The sequence below is a fragment of the Panulirus ornatus genome, chromosome 22, assembly GCF_036320965.1.
Source record: "Panulirus ornatus isolate Po-2019 chromosome 22, ASM3632096v1, whole genome shotgun sequence".
NCBI lineage: Eukaryota > Metazoa > Arthropoda > Malacostraca > Decapoda > Palinuridae > Panulirus > Panulirus ornatus.
The window spans coordinates 6,039,786-6,055,080 of record NC_092245.1 but is presented as its reverse complement, the minus strand read 5'-3'; the positions used below and the strand labels follow the sequence as shown (position 1 = coordinate 6,055,080).

General features: G+C 39.2%; 1 protein-coding gene across 4 annotated transcripts in view; it reads left to right on the top strand.

The window, feature by feature from the left end:
* Positions 1-15,295, top strand: part of LOC139756512 (uncharacterized) — a 650,205-nt gene that overhangs the window by 347,657 nt on the left and 287,253 nt on the right. For all 4 annotated transcript variants that reach the window (XM_071675967.1, XM_071675968.1, XM_071675969.1 and 1 more), the window contains exon 7: positions 992-1,164. In XM_071675967.1, coding sequence (XP_071532068.1) covers positions 992-1,164 — 173 coding nt within the window. The remainder of the gene's footprint in view (positions 1-991; positions 1,165-15,295) is intronic.

Here is a 15,295-nt window from a genome sequence, read left to right as displayed (position 1 = left end):
GACGTTTCCAAACCATTCTTCCCCTTTAGTCTTGAGCTTTGTTTCACTTAGAGCCAGATCATCCAGGTTTCTTTCTTCAAACATATTTTGTATATCTCCTTTCTTTTCATTTTGTTTTCCTGCACATACATTCTGACACCCCAATCTGAGCCTTTAAGGAAGATGAGCACTCCCTGCTTGACTCCTCCTCATGTTTCCTCTTTTAGAAATTGAAAAACAAGACAGGACCCTTGGAATGCAAGGTGTTGAGCTATGTGTTTTACGTTTTCTCATGTTACATTTTAGTAGTCTTGAATCATCTATAACCCATATAAAGTGTATGTTAATAATGATTTGTGCTGTTATGGTGTGCATAATTTGATTATCATGGTGCTGCTTGCTAAAATAGCAGATATTTAAGGGTGACTGTGTTCATTGTTGTCCATCTTCCTCTAGTCCATCCATTGCTAGATGTTGCACCTTATCTTTGGTGACTGTATAAATTGTATAACAGGTTCTCATGTTGGGAGAATTGAATGGAATAATACCCATAACTTTGGTGTGAGTTTTACCTGAGTTAGGCCTTGTATACAAAGGTTTTACTTGAAAAGTAACTTAGCCCATAGCTCAAAAAAGATTCTACCTTTGGCTGTGGAACTTTATGAAGATTTTTTGATATTTTACAAACAATATTTTCACCCATTCTCATTTAGCTCCCCAAAAACTTGTGCTACATTCAGAATATGCTAGTGTTCCATGGAACACCCCTCTAGTTTTACATTATACCATTGTTCTAAAAATAGCTCTGCAGAGTAATGCACAGGTAAGGGTAATAGATTTTTATTTTGGTAGCCTTTCATTGATCTTTTCCTTTATGCACTTCTTTGAATATTGTTACCAAGTGATTTTGGTAACATTGAATAGAAATTATTTTCCATTTTTTTAGGAAGGACTTTCATTTAGTGGATAGTATCAAGATATGTCACTCAGAATTTTCTTCAATTTTTCTCAGGAAAAGTATGCATCTAGTGCAGTAATGGAAATGCGGGGTCGAATGCTGAATGGCAGAAAGATCCAGATTGATTTTGCTTCACGAGAGTGCCAGGCTGCATTTTTTGAGCACCTTTCTAAGCAAGGTCATCCAGTACCAACAGACAGACCATGGGAACGACGGGAAATGGAAAAGTAAGATTTTGATTTCTTCATAACTTTTATAGTGTATTTTTTATTACAGACAAACTGATAAATTTTTTTTTGGTTTGCTCGCAATGGAAAAGAGACTAGTAATGGGAGACTTGATAATAACCTTCAAATTTCTGAATTAGTTTGATATTGTAATCAGGGGACAGTTTTTCATAAGATGCAAAGATAAAGCTGCTAGAGGCCATATCAGAATACTAAAGATGTAAAGAAGTTCTCTTGTAGAAACAAAAAAGTGGATGAATGAAATAAACTAGGAGTTGATGCTGACTGTTTAGAATGTTGTATGGTAGTAGAGGAAATTCTTGAGATGGGATCCCACAAGAGTAGAACTTCCCTTTAGGATACAAATTGAATGGAATAAGACCCGTATCTATGTAGGATTTGCCGGAGTTAGGCCTCTTATACAAAGGTTTAATTTGGAAGTAGTTTCTAATAGTTGATGATTGCAAGGACTGAGACTTGATAACAGCCATGAAGTGTCTAGTTAGCTTGACAATGTTGACAGTAAACAATTCTGAAGATGCAGAGATAGAGCAACCTGAGGTCATAAGTAAGACATTTGTGAGAGAGAATATTAATAAACATTTATGGTATCCAAGGAGTTCAGGAATGGAGTAAGTGAAGGGATACGCCTGTGATTGCTTACAGAATACAGAAGTTTAAAAAGTGTATGATATTAGAAAAAGTTCAAGAGATGAGGCATCACAAGCGTAAAACTCACCCTGTGCATTAGAAATAGGAGATTGCACGAACCTTTTAGATTTCTATGAGAGAGTGAACACTAACACTTAAGGGGAAGGCTGGATGGATTATTTGTATCTAAACTGCCAGAGAGTATTTGACACTGAACCTTTTAGGAGGCAGGTTAAGAAGCTGGATGATTTGGGTATAAATTTGTATCAGTGGAAGGGAACAAAGTATACATGTCAGGAGGCCTTCTCATGATGATTCAAGGTAACTTGGTTCTGCTCTCAGACACTTACATCTCTTGATCTGTGTAAATGACTTGCTGGAAGGCATGAATATGCTGGAAGGTATGAATATGTTTGCAGATGATGAAAAAGTCTTTAGGGAAGTGGAAAGCAAGGGAGATAGCATCAAATTACAAGGGAATCGAAATAGATCCCAAAGTTGATCTGATACATGATCTATGAAATTCAACTTGAGATAGAAGGCTCAATATGATTATTATCTAACAGCTTCAGAATTCTTTGTGTGAAGACTTGGGAGTCGACATCATTCCTGATGTGCCAGAATCCCACATTAGGAGAGTAGTTAATGAGACAAACCGTTTGTAGGCAAATATTAGAATAGCTTTCAAATATATGGATAAGAGAATATTTAGCAGGCTGTTTATATCCTACAGGAATTCAAAATTAGAATATGTTTCTCAAGTATGGTCACCTTACCGAAAGAAGCACAGAGCTAATAGAGAAGATCTAGACAAGGGCAGTAAAGATAGTACCAGAATTAAATTTGCTGGAAAAAAGAAGAGTGAGGGTTACATGATCATGACATTTAAGTTTTTAAAACAAGTACATTTTTTTTGTAAAATGTTACCTCTGAAATTCAAAGGTGTGATATTCATAGAATGAGAGACACCTTAAACACCCGGGGCCCAAGACTTTAACAACTTGCCTGCTATCATCAGCAACACCATGGAATGCAGAGTAGAGAAGTTTAGTGTCTTAAATGAGTATTTACAATGTGTACTAGACCAGCCAGGCTTTAGGCGCTATGTGGGCTTTCTGGCTGCAGATTCCAACAGTATGGTCAACCAGTAACCTAACCCTATGACCTGGGCCCATCCCAGGTTGTAGAAGTTGAAGATCCTTGAAGAATTCACTCTGTATTTACTTGAAAATGTGATTAGGGAACAGTTTTCCAAGAGATGCAGGAATAGAGCACTCAGAGGATATACAGTATCTGAAAAAGTGTCTGCTCCCCCATATATTTTCAAAGGTGTTACATGGCTAGTATGTATTTGGGGGTACAGGCATGTGATGCTTTTGTGGTGAAATCATCATACAATTGGTTGCTGAGACTAAGTGTTTTTAGTGATGTGAGCACCAACAACCTGCCTCAATGTGCCTCAGGGTATCTTGAGGGAAGGATGTTCTGTTTTTAATCTTCCTGGCTGCCACTTCATTTTGGGATTTTTACTTCAGGGTGGTGTAATTCTTCCACCTGTTGCTTTAAGAGTGGATGGCTCTTACCTTTCTCGGGAGGAGAAACCCTGGAAACAAGAAAATGTGGGAACAAGATTTCTAGGCATACTTGGGGCTTAGAATGCCCAATCAGGTGGCTGCTTCCTGCAACACCTCATTAGTGCCTCGTCTCATTCTAGAGATCAAGACCCATTGGACCGAAAACTTGGACCCAAACCACTTCAGGAGCCTTGCCAGTTCCATGCCTAGACATATGCAGATGGTAATCAAGGCCAAAGGAGAGATGAAAAAGTAGTAAAATGTAATTGTGACATTGCCTTTGAAGATTTATGGGGAGATGGACAAGGTTTATGCAGACATTGTATGTGAAATTTAGCAAGAGATTTGTTGATAAAAGATGTTGATTAGTACTTTTTCTGTAAGAGCAGTGGATGAATAGAATAGATTGACTGAGGAGATAGTGAGTCCAGACAGCATGCATAGATTTTTAGGAAAGTGTGTAATACTGGAGAATGTTCAAGAGATAGTGCACCATGTGTATAAAGATCCCTCGACTTACATTACAAGTAGGTGAATACACATAGTGGACGAGGTGGAAAATCCTGAACTTCCAGAGATTCATCTGGAATAGATTGTCAGTTAAAGATCAGCTGATTATGTTGAATAATTCAGGGAATATTGTTGATGGTGTGAGGAACTTGATAACAGCTTCAAAAGTGTTTTCAGAGTGGAAAACACCATAGCCTCAGGACCAAAGATGGAATGGAAAGGCTGTGAAAAAGACTGATATATCTAGAGATGACATTAACAGAATGCTAAAAGGTCTTGACTGAGAAGGCTTGTGGTCCTAATGAAATTTCACCATAAATACTGAAATATGTGCAGATACACCAGCTTAAGCTCGTGAAATACAGCTCAAGATATTGCAGGAGAAAGGTAGAGTGTTCAGGGAACAGAAGGGGATAAACATCATGTTTCTCAGTAAGAATGGAGACCAGAAATGGGCTTTGACTTACAGACCTATCTCTGATGCTTGTGGTCTGTAAGGATCTGGAAAAGATTATTAAAGAACAAATAGATGACTTTTATGTGGAAGGGAAATTACCAAAGTGAGAGAGAGCTTGGTTCTAGGGGAGAGAAGGTCATGTGTAAAGAACTCTTTTGATTGCTATGAGAGAATGAGCTATGTCTTGGACAGAGGGGAAGGCTGGGTGGATTATTTGTATCTGGACTGACAGTGTATAGCATAGGAGGCTGATTAAGAAGCTGAATTGCCTGGCAGGAATCATTGGAACCCCCTTTAATGGTTAGATTATCTCAATGGAAGGGAACAAAGGATGCATGTCAGAGGAGTCTTCTCTTAATTGGTTGAGGTGACCAATGGAGTTCATAGGGTTCTGTTCTGGGACCATTACTCCTCTTGATGTATGTTAATGACTTGTCTGAAGGTGTAGATTCATCCCAGAATATGTTTTCAGATGATGCAAAGATCATGACAGAAGTGAAAAGCAGTACATGGCTGATGAAATTCAATATGAGCTGATGTAAAGCAACAAGGATGAGACATCACGAAAGAAGTCCTCAATTTGATTATTATGTAGCAGGAAATTGATTTCATGATTCTGTGAGATGGACATGGGAAGTGAGATCATCCCTAACCAGTCCCCAGAGAACCAAATTAGGACAATTAAGGAGACAAACAGTCTTCTGGGAAATATCAGAATAGTTTTCAAGGATATGGATAAGGAAATATTTAGCAAGTTGTTCATATATTACATAAGGCCAAAACTAGATTATGCTTCTCAATTTTGGTCACTGCACCAAAAGAAGCAGAAAAGGCTAATAAAGTTCTTGAGGAAGGCAACAAAGATTGTACCAGAATTAAGAGCTGAGTTACAGGGAATGTCTAAAGACTATTGATTTGCCCACCTTGGAAGTGGGAAGGGTGAAGGGTGACCTGATAACAACCTTTTAAGTTTATAATGTAGATTAATGATATGGAAAGTGAACAATTTGTTTAGAAGTACAGATAAAGTAGCCAGAAGACATAACGACATAACATGGAATTAAGCAAGAAGTTTGTTAAAAGAAATGTAAGGAAGTACTTTTATAGTTTGAATGGTGGATAAATGGAATAGAATGACTGAGGACATGGTTTATACAGACACCATACATGAAGTTAAAATGTTTATTGTATTAAAGAATGTTCAAGAGATAAGGTCCCATGACGGCAATAAAGTGTACAGCTCACTCCTTCCACCATACAAATAGGTGATTACACATAGGTAATCACTCACATGTAGAGGGAGGGAGAGTGCTCACCTAGTAGTAATACCTGTGATAAGATTTAACCAAATTGGCAGGGGTAACATGGAGACAGAGAGAGAAAACGAGAAACTTGATTACAACATTCAAGTATTTAAACAAGCTTAATGATTTAGACTTAAGAAGTTACAAGGCTAGAACAACCAGGGGCTGTAGCATGAGGTTAATGAGGGAATTTGTTAAAAAAGTTTGAAGGAAGTACTTTTATTGTATAAGGATGGTGAGCAGCATACAAAAGATCATAAAGAAATTTGAAGAAATATGACCCATAAAATGTAAAACTCCCTCTGCATGCGATACACATAGGCACACACAGTTTTCGTCATAAAAGAAATGGGGTGAGTGGGCTAACATAGTCAGCACATGGAGAATGACCAGTAAAGTGTGCATTCACATTGGACTCAAGTAGCTAGGAAGTACTTTAGGAGACTTAAAAACTTAGAATCAATTAGGAATTCAGTAGGTTCTTCGTTCAGGGTGATAGACCAAGGGAACAGATAGAGAGAGAGAGAGAGAGAAGCAAAGAATAAGTCAGAAGACAAAAAAAGAGATGTTTGATGAGGCAAGAGAATGGAGAATGTATGTTGATACAATGAGTGTGGTTGAGAGAGCAGAAGAGTGTGTGTTGAAATGGTTTGGACATATGGAGAGAATGAGTGAGGAAAGATTGACAAAAGAGGATGTGTGTCAGGTGAAGGAGAAGCGGGTGACCAAATTGGAGGTGGAAGGATGGAGTGAAAAGATTTTGAGTAATCAGGGCTTGAACATACAGGAGGATGAAAGGCTTGCAAGGAATAGGGTGAATTGGAACAATGTGGTATACTGGGGTCGACATCCTGTCATTGGATTGAACCAGAGCATGTGAAGCATCTGGGGTAAACTATGGAAAAGTCTATGGGGCCTGGATGTGGAAATGGAGCTGTGGTTTGGGTGCATTCCACATGACATCTAGAGACTGTGTGAACGAATGTGTCCTTTTTTTTTTGTTTGTTCCTGGCGCTGCCTTGCTGGAGGGGGAATGCTATTTCGTGTGTGGTGGGGTGGTGACGGGAATAGATGAAGACAGCAAGTATGGATATGTACATGTACATATATGTATATGTCTCTGTATATATGTGTATGTATACACTGAAATGTGTATGTGTGGGCTTTTATGTATATACATGTGTATGTGAATGGTTTTGGCCATTCCTCGTCTATTTCCTGGTGCTACCTTGCTAACGTGAGAGACGGCAGTTAAGTATAATAAGAATGATTATATATAGATATATCTGTGTACATGAGTGGATGGGCCAGCGTGTATAGGCGCTTATGCATGTATATGTGTATGTGAGTGGATGGGCCATTCTTCATCTGTTTCCTGGCACCACCTCGCTGATGCGAGCAACAGTGATTAAGTATAATAGATAAATAGATAAATATGTGTATGTAGAAAAAGTGGAAGGAGGTGAAGAGGATGGCGCACAGGTTAAAAAAGAGGGCAAATGAGAGCTGGGATGAGAAAGTATCATTAAACTTATGGAGAATAAAAAGATGTTTTGGAAGGCGGTGAATAATGTGGATAAGACAAGAGAACTAATGGGAACATCGGTAAATGGGGGAAGTAATGATAGGTAGTGATGAAGTGAGAAGGATTTGGAGCGAGTATTTTGAAGGTTTGTTGAATGTGTTAGATGATAGTGTAGCAGATGTAGGGTGTTTTGGTTTAGGGTGATATGCAAAGCAAGAGGATCAGACAGAATGGTTTGGTTAAGAGAGAAGAGATAGTGAAAGTTTTGCGGAAGGTGAAATCCAGGAAGGCAGCGGGCTTGGATGGTATTGCAGTGGAATTTCTTAAGAAAGGGGGTGACTGTGTTGTTGACTGGTTTGTAAGAATATTGAATGTATGTAAGGATGATTGTGAAGTGCCTTAGGATTGGCAGAATGCGTTCATAGTGCCATTGTACATAGGCAAAGAAGATAAAGGTGAGTGTTCAAACTAGTGAGGCATAAGTTTGTTGAGTATTCCTGGGAAATTGTATGGTAGGGTATTGATTGAAAGGGTTAAGGCATGTACAGAGCATCAGATTGGGGAAGAGCATTGTGGTTTCAGAAGTGGTAGAGGATGTCTGGATCAAGTGTTTGCTTTGAAGAATGTATGTGAAAAATTCTTAGACCTACAGATGGATTTGAATGTAGCATTTATGGATCTGGAGAAGGTATATGATAGAGTTGATAGAGATGCATTGTGGAATGTCTTCAGAGTATATGTTGTGGGAGGTAAGCTGCTAGAAGTAGTGAAAAGTTTTTTCAAGGATGTCTGGCATGTGTATGAGTAGGAAGAGAGGAGAGTGATTGGTTCCCAGTGAATGTCGATATGCGGCAGGAGTGTGTGATGTCCCCATGTTGGATTAATTTGTTTATGGATGGGGTGGTGAGGGAGGTAAATGAAAGGGTTTTGGAGAGAGGAGTGAGTATGCAGTCTGTTGGGGATGAGAGGGCCTGGGACATGAGTCAGTCTTTCATTGATGAAACAGCTCTGGTGACTGATTTGAGGGAGAAACTGCAGAAGTTGGTGACTGAGTTTGGAAAATTGTGTGAAAGGAGAAAGTTGAGAGTGAATGTGAATAACAGCAAGGTTATTAGGTTCAGTAGGGTTGAGGGACAAGTAAATTGGGATGTAAGTTTAAGTGGAGAAAAAATTGGAGGAAGTGAAGTATTTTAGATATCTGGGAGTAGATTCAGCAGCAAATAGAACCATGGAAGTGGAAGTGAGTCACAGGTTGGGGGAGGGGGCGAAGGTTCAGGGAACGATGAAGAATGTGTAGAAGGCGAGAACGTTATTTGGAGAGGAAAAATGGGTATGTTGGAAGGGATACTAGTTCCGGCAATAATATATGGTTGAGGCATAGGCTGTGGATAGGGTTGTACGGAGAAGGGTTTATGTGTAGGAGGGTTTATGTGTTGGAAATGAAATGTTTGAGGATAGTACATGGTGTGAGGTGGTTTGATCGAGTAAGTAATGAAAGGGTAAGAGAGATGTGTGGAAATTTAGAGAGTGGTCGAGAGAGCAGAAGAGGGTATGTTGAAATGGTCTGGACGTATGGAGAGAACGAGTGAGGAAAGGTTGACAAAAAGGATATACGTATCAGAGGTGGAGGGAATGAGAAGTGGAAGATAATTGGAGGTGGAAGGTTAGATTGAAAAAGATTGATTGGGGCCTAAACATACAGGAAGGTGAAAGGCATGCAGGGAATAGAGTAAATTGTAACAGTGTGGTATACCAGGGTTGACATGCTGTGTATGGACTGAACCAGGGCATGTGAAACATCTGGGGTAAACCATGGAAAGGTCTGTGGGTCCTGGATGTGGATAAGGATCTGTGGTTTTGGTGCATTAAACATACCAGCTAGAGACTGAGTGTGAGCGAATGTGGCCGTTTTTTCTGTTTTTCTGGTGCTGCCACGCTGAAGCAGGGGGTGGGTAGTGATGCTGTTTCCTGTGGGAGGTGATAGTGACAGGAATGGATGAAGGCAAGCAAGAAAGAATGTGCATAGTTGTGGAACAAAGAACCAGGACACACTTGGTAAATTCTAGCAACAACCCCTGTAGTAAACATGGAGATGGTGTTGAAAAGTCATGAATAGAGGCCTGGGAACTTTTGTGTCATAGTGTGTGATTGGTCAACGTATTGTAATCTCAGTCACTGCCATGTAGTCATATGTTGGGGATGGTTCTGTGTATGAATACCCTATGTAATAAATGTGAATCATATATGTGTGTATCCTGTGTAATACGTAAATATGATATCTGTCTATCTATTGTGCACATTTTATTAGTTGTGTTAGGATTTATGACTCATATTTAAGGCACTGCACAACTAAAAGTATTTGTGGAGTCAACGTCAACTGTCTAGGGTGTGGGCTCTTTATGACACCGAAGCCTCAAATGTTTGATTATATCATATCAAATGAAATACTTTTTTTATCAATGCTTTCGGCTACATACTTTACTAACGGGTATATCATTGAAATACAGCATTGTTGTTAATAATCTTTATCACTTAGGTATGTTCTCAGTAAGTACAAGGTGCTTCCCTTGAAGACAGACAACTTTGTTAAGCACATACACACTCATTATTTCTTACTTACTTCATTCAACTAGTAAAAAATCTATGGTGTTTCTAAACTGATGTTTGCTAGATCTAGGATAAAAGATTGTGGCCCTTATACTCAAAACATTCCTCTTAGGTTCTCTACCTTCTCGCTGTACAACCTCTATTGTGAGCTAGCCTCACAAGAGTACTCACCTTCCAGCTAGCCTCACACCAGCACTTGCCTCCTATATTGTCTTCCCTAATCTCATCCATTCTTCTGTATTAACAGTATAGGTGATACCTCACTTCGAGAGCAGCCACAATATTTGCATGTTCTAGTAATTTATGTATTGAAAATGTTGTGTTGATGAAATGGTGATCTGTTGCCCCACAGTTGAAATCAATGAAATTCCAATGTATCCTTCTGGGGGTGAGTGCATTTTTAAGTTAGTGCAAATGACCAGACTCATAGGTTGAGAGTTGCTTGATTCTTTGCACATGTTATGAGGTAGACACACTATGATGATTAACTCCAAAGAACTGATGTATATGTTATTCTTTTATACTGGAGGATTTTAATTGATTTACACACTGAGGGTTAACACTTTCACTGTGGGGCTTCCCTTATGATGAGTGTAATCGTGTAGTGAGAGAGTAAAATAGTCTGGTGTTAGCTAGAGTAAAATACTGAAGTCTCGTGCAGTGCCGCTCTTAGCACTCTCTTCCCTCTTTTGTCTTTTCCCCCCTGCTTCAACCTTTATAACTTTAAGAGCTCTGTAGGTCTATAAACATTTCAAGCACACTAATTAACATTACCTTTTTTTCTTATTTTCAGTTTTGTCCTTAACTTTTTTTTTTTGCCCAATCACAGCCTCAGGTTTGGGCACGATTTTCTGTGCTGTGTTGGTTACTTTAAAAAGAATGAAGTGACATATGCTTGGGAAAGTTACTGAGATTACATTAACTGCATTTTGCACATATTTTGTCCTTTCATGTAAAAAGTGAAGTTGTTAAGCATTAGGCTAACTATAAGTGCCACACATGGTTTTTAATATGCTCTATGTTATCTTGGGCAGTTTCCCTCATATGAAATACCATAAATAAGTTTAAAATCGTAGCTCAATCTGGAGGTATTCTTATGGTTTTCATGAAAACGTCAAATATATTAATATATTAATATACTTAACAGCAGATGATTTTATTGATAACCAGGAACAATCTAACTTCGATGAGGGTTATCCATAGAATAAAGGAGATGTGGTTATCATCTGACAAGTATTTCCAATTTTATAATATTTTACATGACAGCTTCTCTACCCAGGTTTATTTCTCGTAAATGCTTTGTTTTCCATCCAGACTTAGGCTCTGTTAGTAATAATCAACACCATTGCGTTTCCTCATGTTTGATTATGTTGCATATGTGGATGGAAATGCCGTCCAAAGGTCTGCAACATTATTGTGCTTCTCTCACGAGAGGTCACATCTTTACACACTGTAGCAGGTGATTTGAAGCTAACAACTGTTCTATACTCAGTGAGTAGACAGAATGGTTTAGCGGTCATTACCTGAGGGCAGCATAGGCACAGTGGAAGAGTAAAATGGATATATGATGAATAATTAGGAATTATAGCATTCCTGAACTTGTTGCTTTCATAATGTATGATTAATATAAACATTTAACAGCCATTTGCTTGAAATGATATGGATAACACTTAACCAACAAATTTAACAATATTCCACAAACTTTAAGTTGCAGAGTGATCAGTCTTCTGCACCAACATTGTATTCATGCTATGACTTGGCTGTATTATTACAATATTGGTTTCTGATTTCTCATGGTGCAATTTTCCTCAGAATATCAAGTCTTACGACCTTCTTTAACCTATCATAGGTAGCTACAGTTCACTGTTGGCTCTACCTTACGTTTATCAATATGGTAGATACTGCAGAGGGGAAGTTTATTCATATGAAGATTTGTACTGCTCCAAATATGACAAGCAGGTGTCAGTAATAAATGGTATAGCATGTGTATTTTCATCACAAGTCATAGCTACCCACACTTATACATATAAATGTACTCAAACATGCATGCAGACTCTTCCATGCTCTCAAGTTTACATTTCAGACCCATACTCAGTGGCCAGTCCAGCCTCTACCCATCTCAGTTAATTCCTGCAGCCATTCAGAAACAGAAGTCATGTGCCTGAACACCTGTTCAGGCTTCCTTCTCAAGATTTCCCATTTTCTCTTGGCAAGCAGTACCAGTTGATCCAATGTTTGTTCCTGTAATGGCTCCCACACATTAACAGTATTTACCCATATGTTCTCAATAGGATTGAGATTGCTTGCTTTGTTTGGCCAGTCAAGAAGTTCAACATTCCTCAGATCATGGAATAAGCATCTGCTGATCCTGGCCATGTGTATGGGACAGTTGTCCTGCATAAATATAATCTTTTCTGGATATAGTAGATAGTAGGTCCACACCGAGCAGAGGATGACTTTTTCAAGTATTTTGATATATTTGTCTTCAGTTAAGTGTCCCTTGGTGTCAACCAGTTCACCTACCTTGTGCAGGTAGATCTAGCCCTACATATTGACAGTGACATGACCGCTCCTGGCCACCTCAAAGATGTTGTAGTGAGCATAAATGGGTTGTCTTTTTTTTTTATATTGATCATTCTGTTATTCAGTATACATCTATGATACGGAAAAGAGAAAAACTAATAAACCAATGGACAGTAAGTAGGAGAGATTTTTTTACTGGCATTCACGGCTTGTTTTAATATCAACTTGTCCTAACAGTGACGTGACCGCTCCTTGCCATCTCATAGATGTTGTAGCGTGCATAAGTGGTTCATTTCTCTTTTTTTTATATTGATTATTCTGTTATTCAGTATACATTTATGATACATACAAGAGAAAAACTAATAAATCGATGGACAGTAAGTAGGAGAGATTTTTTACTTGCATTCACTGCATGTTATAATGTCAACTTGTCCTGTAGCCAACAGAGATGAGAGAAGGGTAGGAACAGGATTGAAAAGATAAGCAGTGCAATATTTTTAAAACCAAACTAATTTTCTTTGTAACCATGAGCACTGTGTGGCGAGAGAAAACGTAATTGATAATGTAATATCGTAGTAGACATAAGCAAAGGAATAAATGAAAAATTGTGAAACGCTGTAGTATTTTGTAGTCTTTGCAATATATATCCTACTAATTTAGTCTTATCTTTCATTATTTCTGCTCCACAGTGAACTTTCCCATGTGATGGTGAACAGAAAGACTTTTCATTGCTCCATATGACACGCAATCCCTTGTTTACTTACTGTTGGGCAAAGCAAAGTCGGAGTTCTGTGTGTTTCTCATTGAGCTATTGTTTGATAGCAAGCATACAATGATGTAAGCCAGACTCATGTAACCTCTTCCTCACTGTCCTTGGATTAACGTCAAGTCTTATCTGTTCCCTTATGGCGACAGCATTTGCGAACGGGTTTGCTGCAGCTGCTCTATGTATAGCTATATCCTGAGCTGGTGTAGTTTCTCTAGGGCGTCCTGACTTTGGCCGATCATCGAGATGTTTATCTTCATCCCAACCTTCTAACCATATATACACTGTTGTGCAAGATGTCCTTAGCTCCCGCAGTATTTCTGATGGTGTCAAGCCAGAGTCTCTCATTCCCACAATGTGACTTTGTTGAGCAATCCTTGTTGAGTTCATTTTGACATTTGGTGACGGGGTACTTGGAGCAAATGTCGGCAGGCCACCAGCCGAAGTTCAAACAATACTTAGGCTTTGAATAGTATGTGCTTCGAAACATTAAATGAGATAAATGGTTTGATCCAAACCCCTGATGGATGTCACCGATTCCACGAATACTTTCAGCTGTGTAGTGCCTTGACTATTAGTCATGATACCTAAATAGCTAATCAACTTTGCATTGTAGTTAGATATTATACTAAGGTGTTACACAAGATACAATACACATATATATATAATTCACATCTGTTGCATAGAGTATTCATACACAGAACCCTACCCAGTATATGGCTAAATGGCAGCCATTGAGACTGCGATATGTCGACCAATCGCACACTATGACACAAACGTCCCCCTTCCATTCATGACTTTTCACTACCATCTTGGTGTTTACTACTGGGGTTGTTGCCAGAAGTTGCCAATTGTGTCCTGGTTCTTTGTTCCGCGACTTAGCATGTGTATATATATATATTTAATTTGTTTATGGATGGGGTTGTTAGGGAGGTGAATGCAAGAGTTTTGGAAAGAGGGGCAAGTATGCAGTCTGTTGTGGATGAGAGAGCTTGGAAAGTGAGTCAGTTGTTGTTCACTGATGATACAGCGCTGGTGGCAGATTCGGGTGAGAAACTGCAAAAGCTTGGTGACTGAGTTTGGTAAAGTGTGTGAAAGAAGAAGGTATAATAAATGAATAAATAAATATATATATTTATGTCTGTGTATGTTTTTTTTTTTTTTTTTTGCTTTGTCGCTGTCTCCCGCGTTTGCGAGGTAGCGCAAGGAAACAGACGAAAGAAATGGCCCAACCCACCCCCATACACATGTATATACAAACGTCCACACACACAAATATACATACCTACACAGCTTTCCATGGTTTACCCCATACGCTTCACATGCCTTGATTCAATCCACTGACAGCACGTCAACCCCGGTATACCACATCGATCCAATTCACTCTATTCCTTGCCCTTCTTTCACCCTCCTGCATGTTCAGGCCCCGATCACACAAAATCTTTTTCACTCCATCTTTCCACCTCCAATTTGGTCTCCCTCTTCTCCTCGTTCCCTCCACCTCCGACACATATATCCTCTTGGTCAATCTTTCCTCACTCATTCTCTCCATGTGACCAAACCATTTCAAAACACCCTCTTCTGCTCTCTCAACCACGCTCTTTTTATTTCCACACATCTCTCTTACCCTTACGTTACTTACTCGATCAAACCACCTCACACCACACATTGTCCTCAAACATCTCATTTCCAGCACATCCATCCTCCTGCGCACAGCTCTATCCATAGTCCATGCCTCGCAACCATACAACATTGTTGGAACCACTATTCCTTCAAACATACCCATTTTTTGCTTTCCGAGATAATGTTCTCGACTTCCACACATTCTTCAAGGCTCCCAGAATTTTCACCCCCTCCCCCACCCTATGATCCACTTCCGCTTCCATGTTTCCATCCACTGCCAGATCCACTCCCAGATATCTAAAACACTTCACTTCCTCCAGTTTTTCTCCATTCAAACTCACCTCCCAATTGACTTGACCCTCAACCCTACTGTACCTAATAACCTTGCTCTTATTCACATTTACTCTTAACTTTCTTCTTTCACACACTTTACCAAACTCAGTCACCAGCTTCTGCAGTTTCTCACATGAATCAGCCACCAGCGCTGTATCATCAGTGAACAACAACTGACTCACTTCCCAAGCTCTCTCATCCCCAACAGACTTCATCCTTGCCCCTCTTTCCAAAACTCTTGCATTCACCGCCCTAACA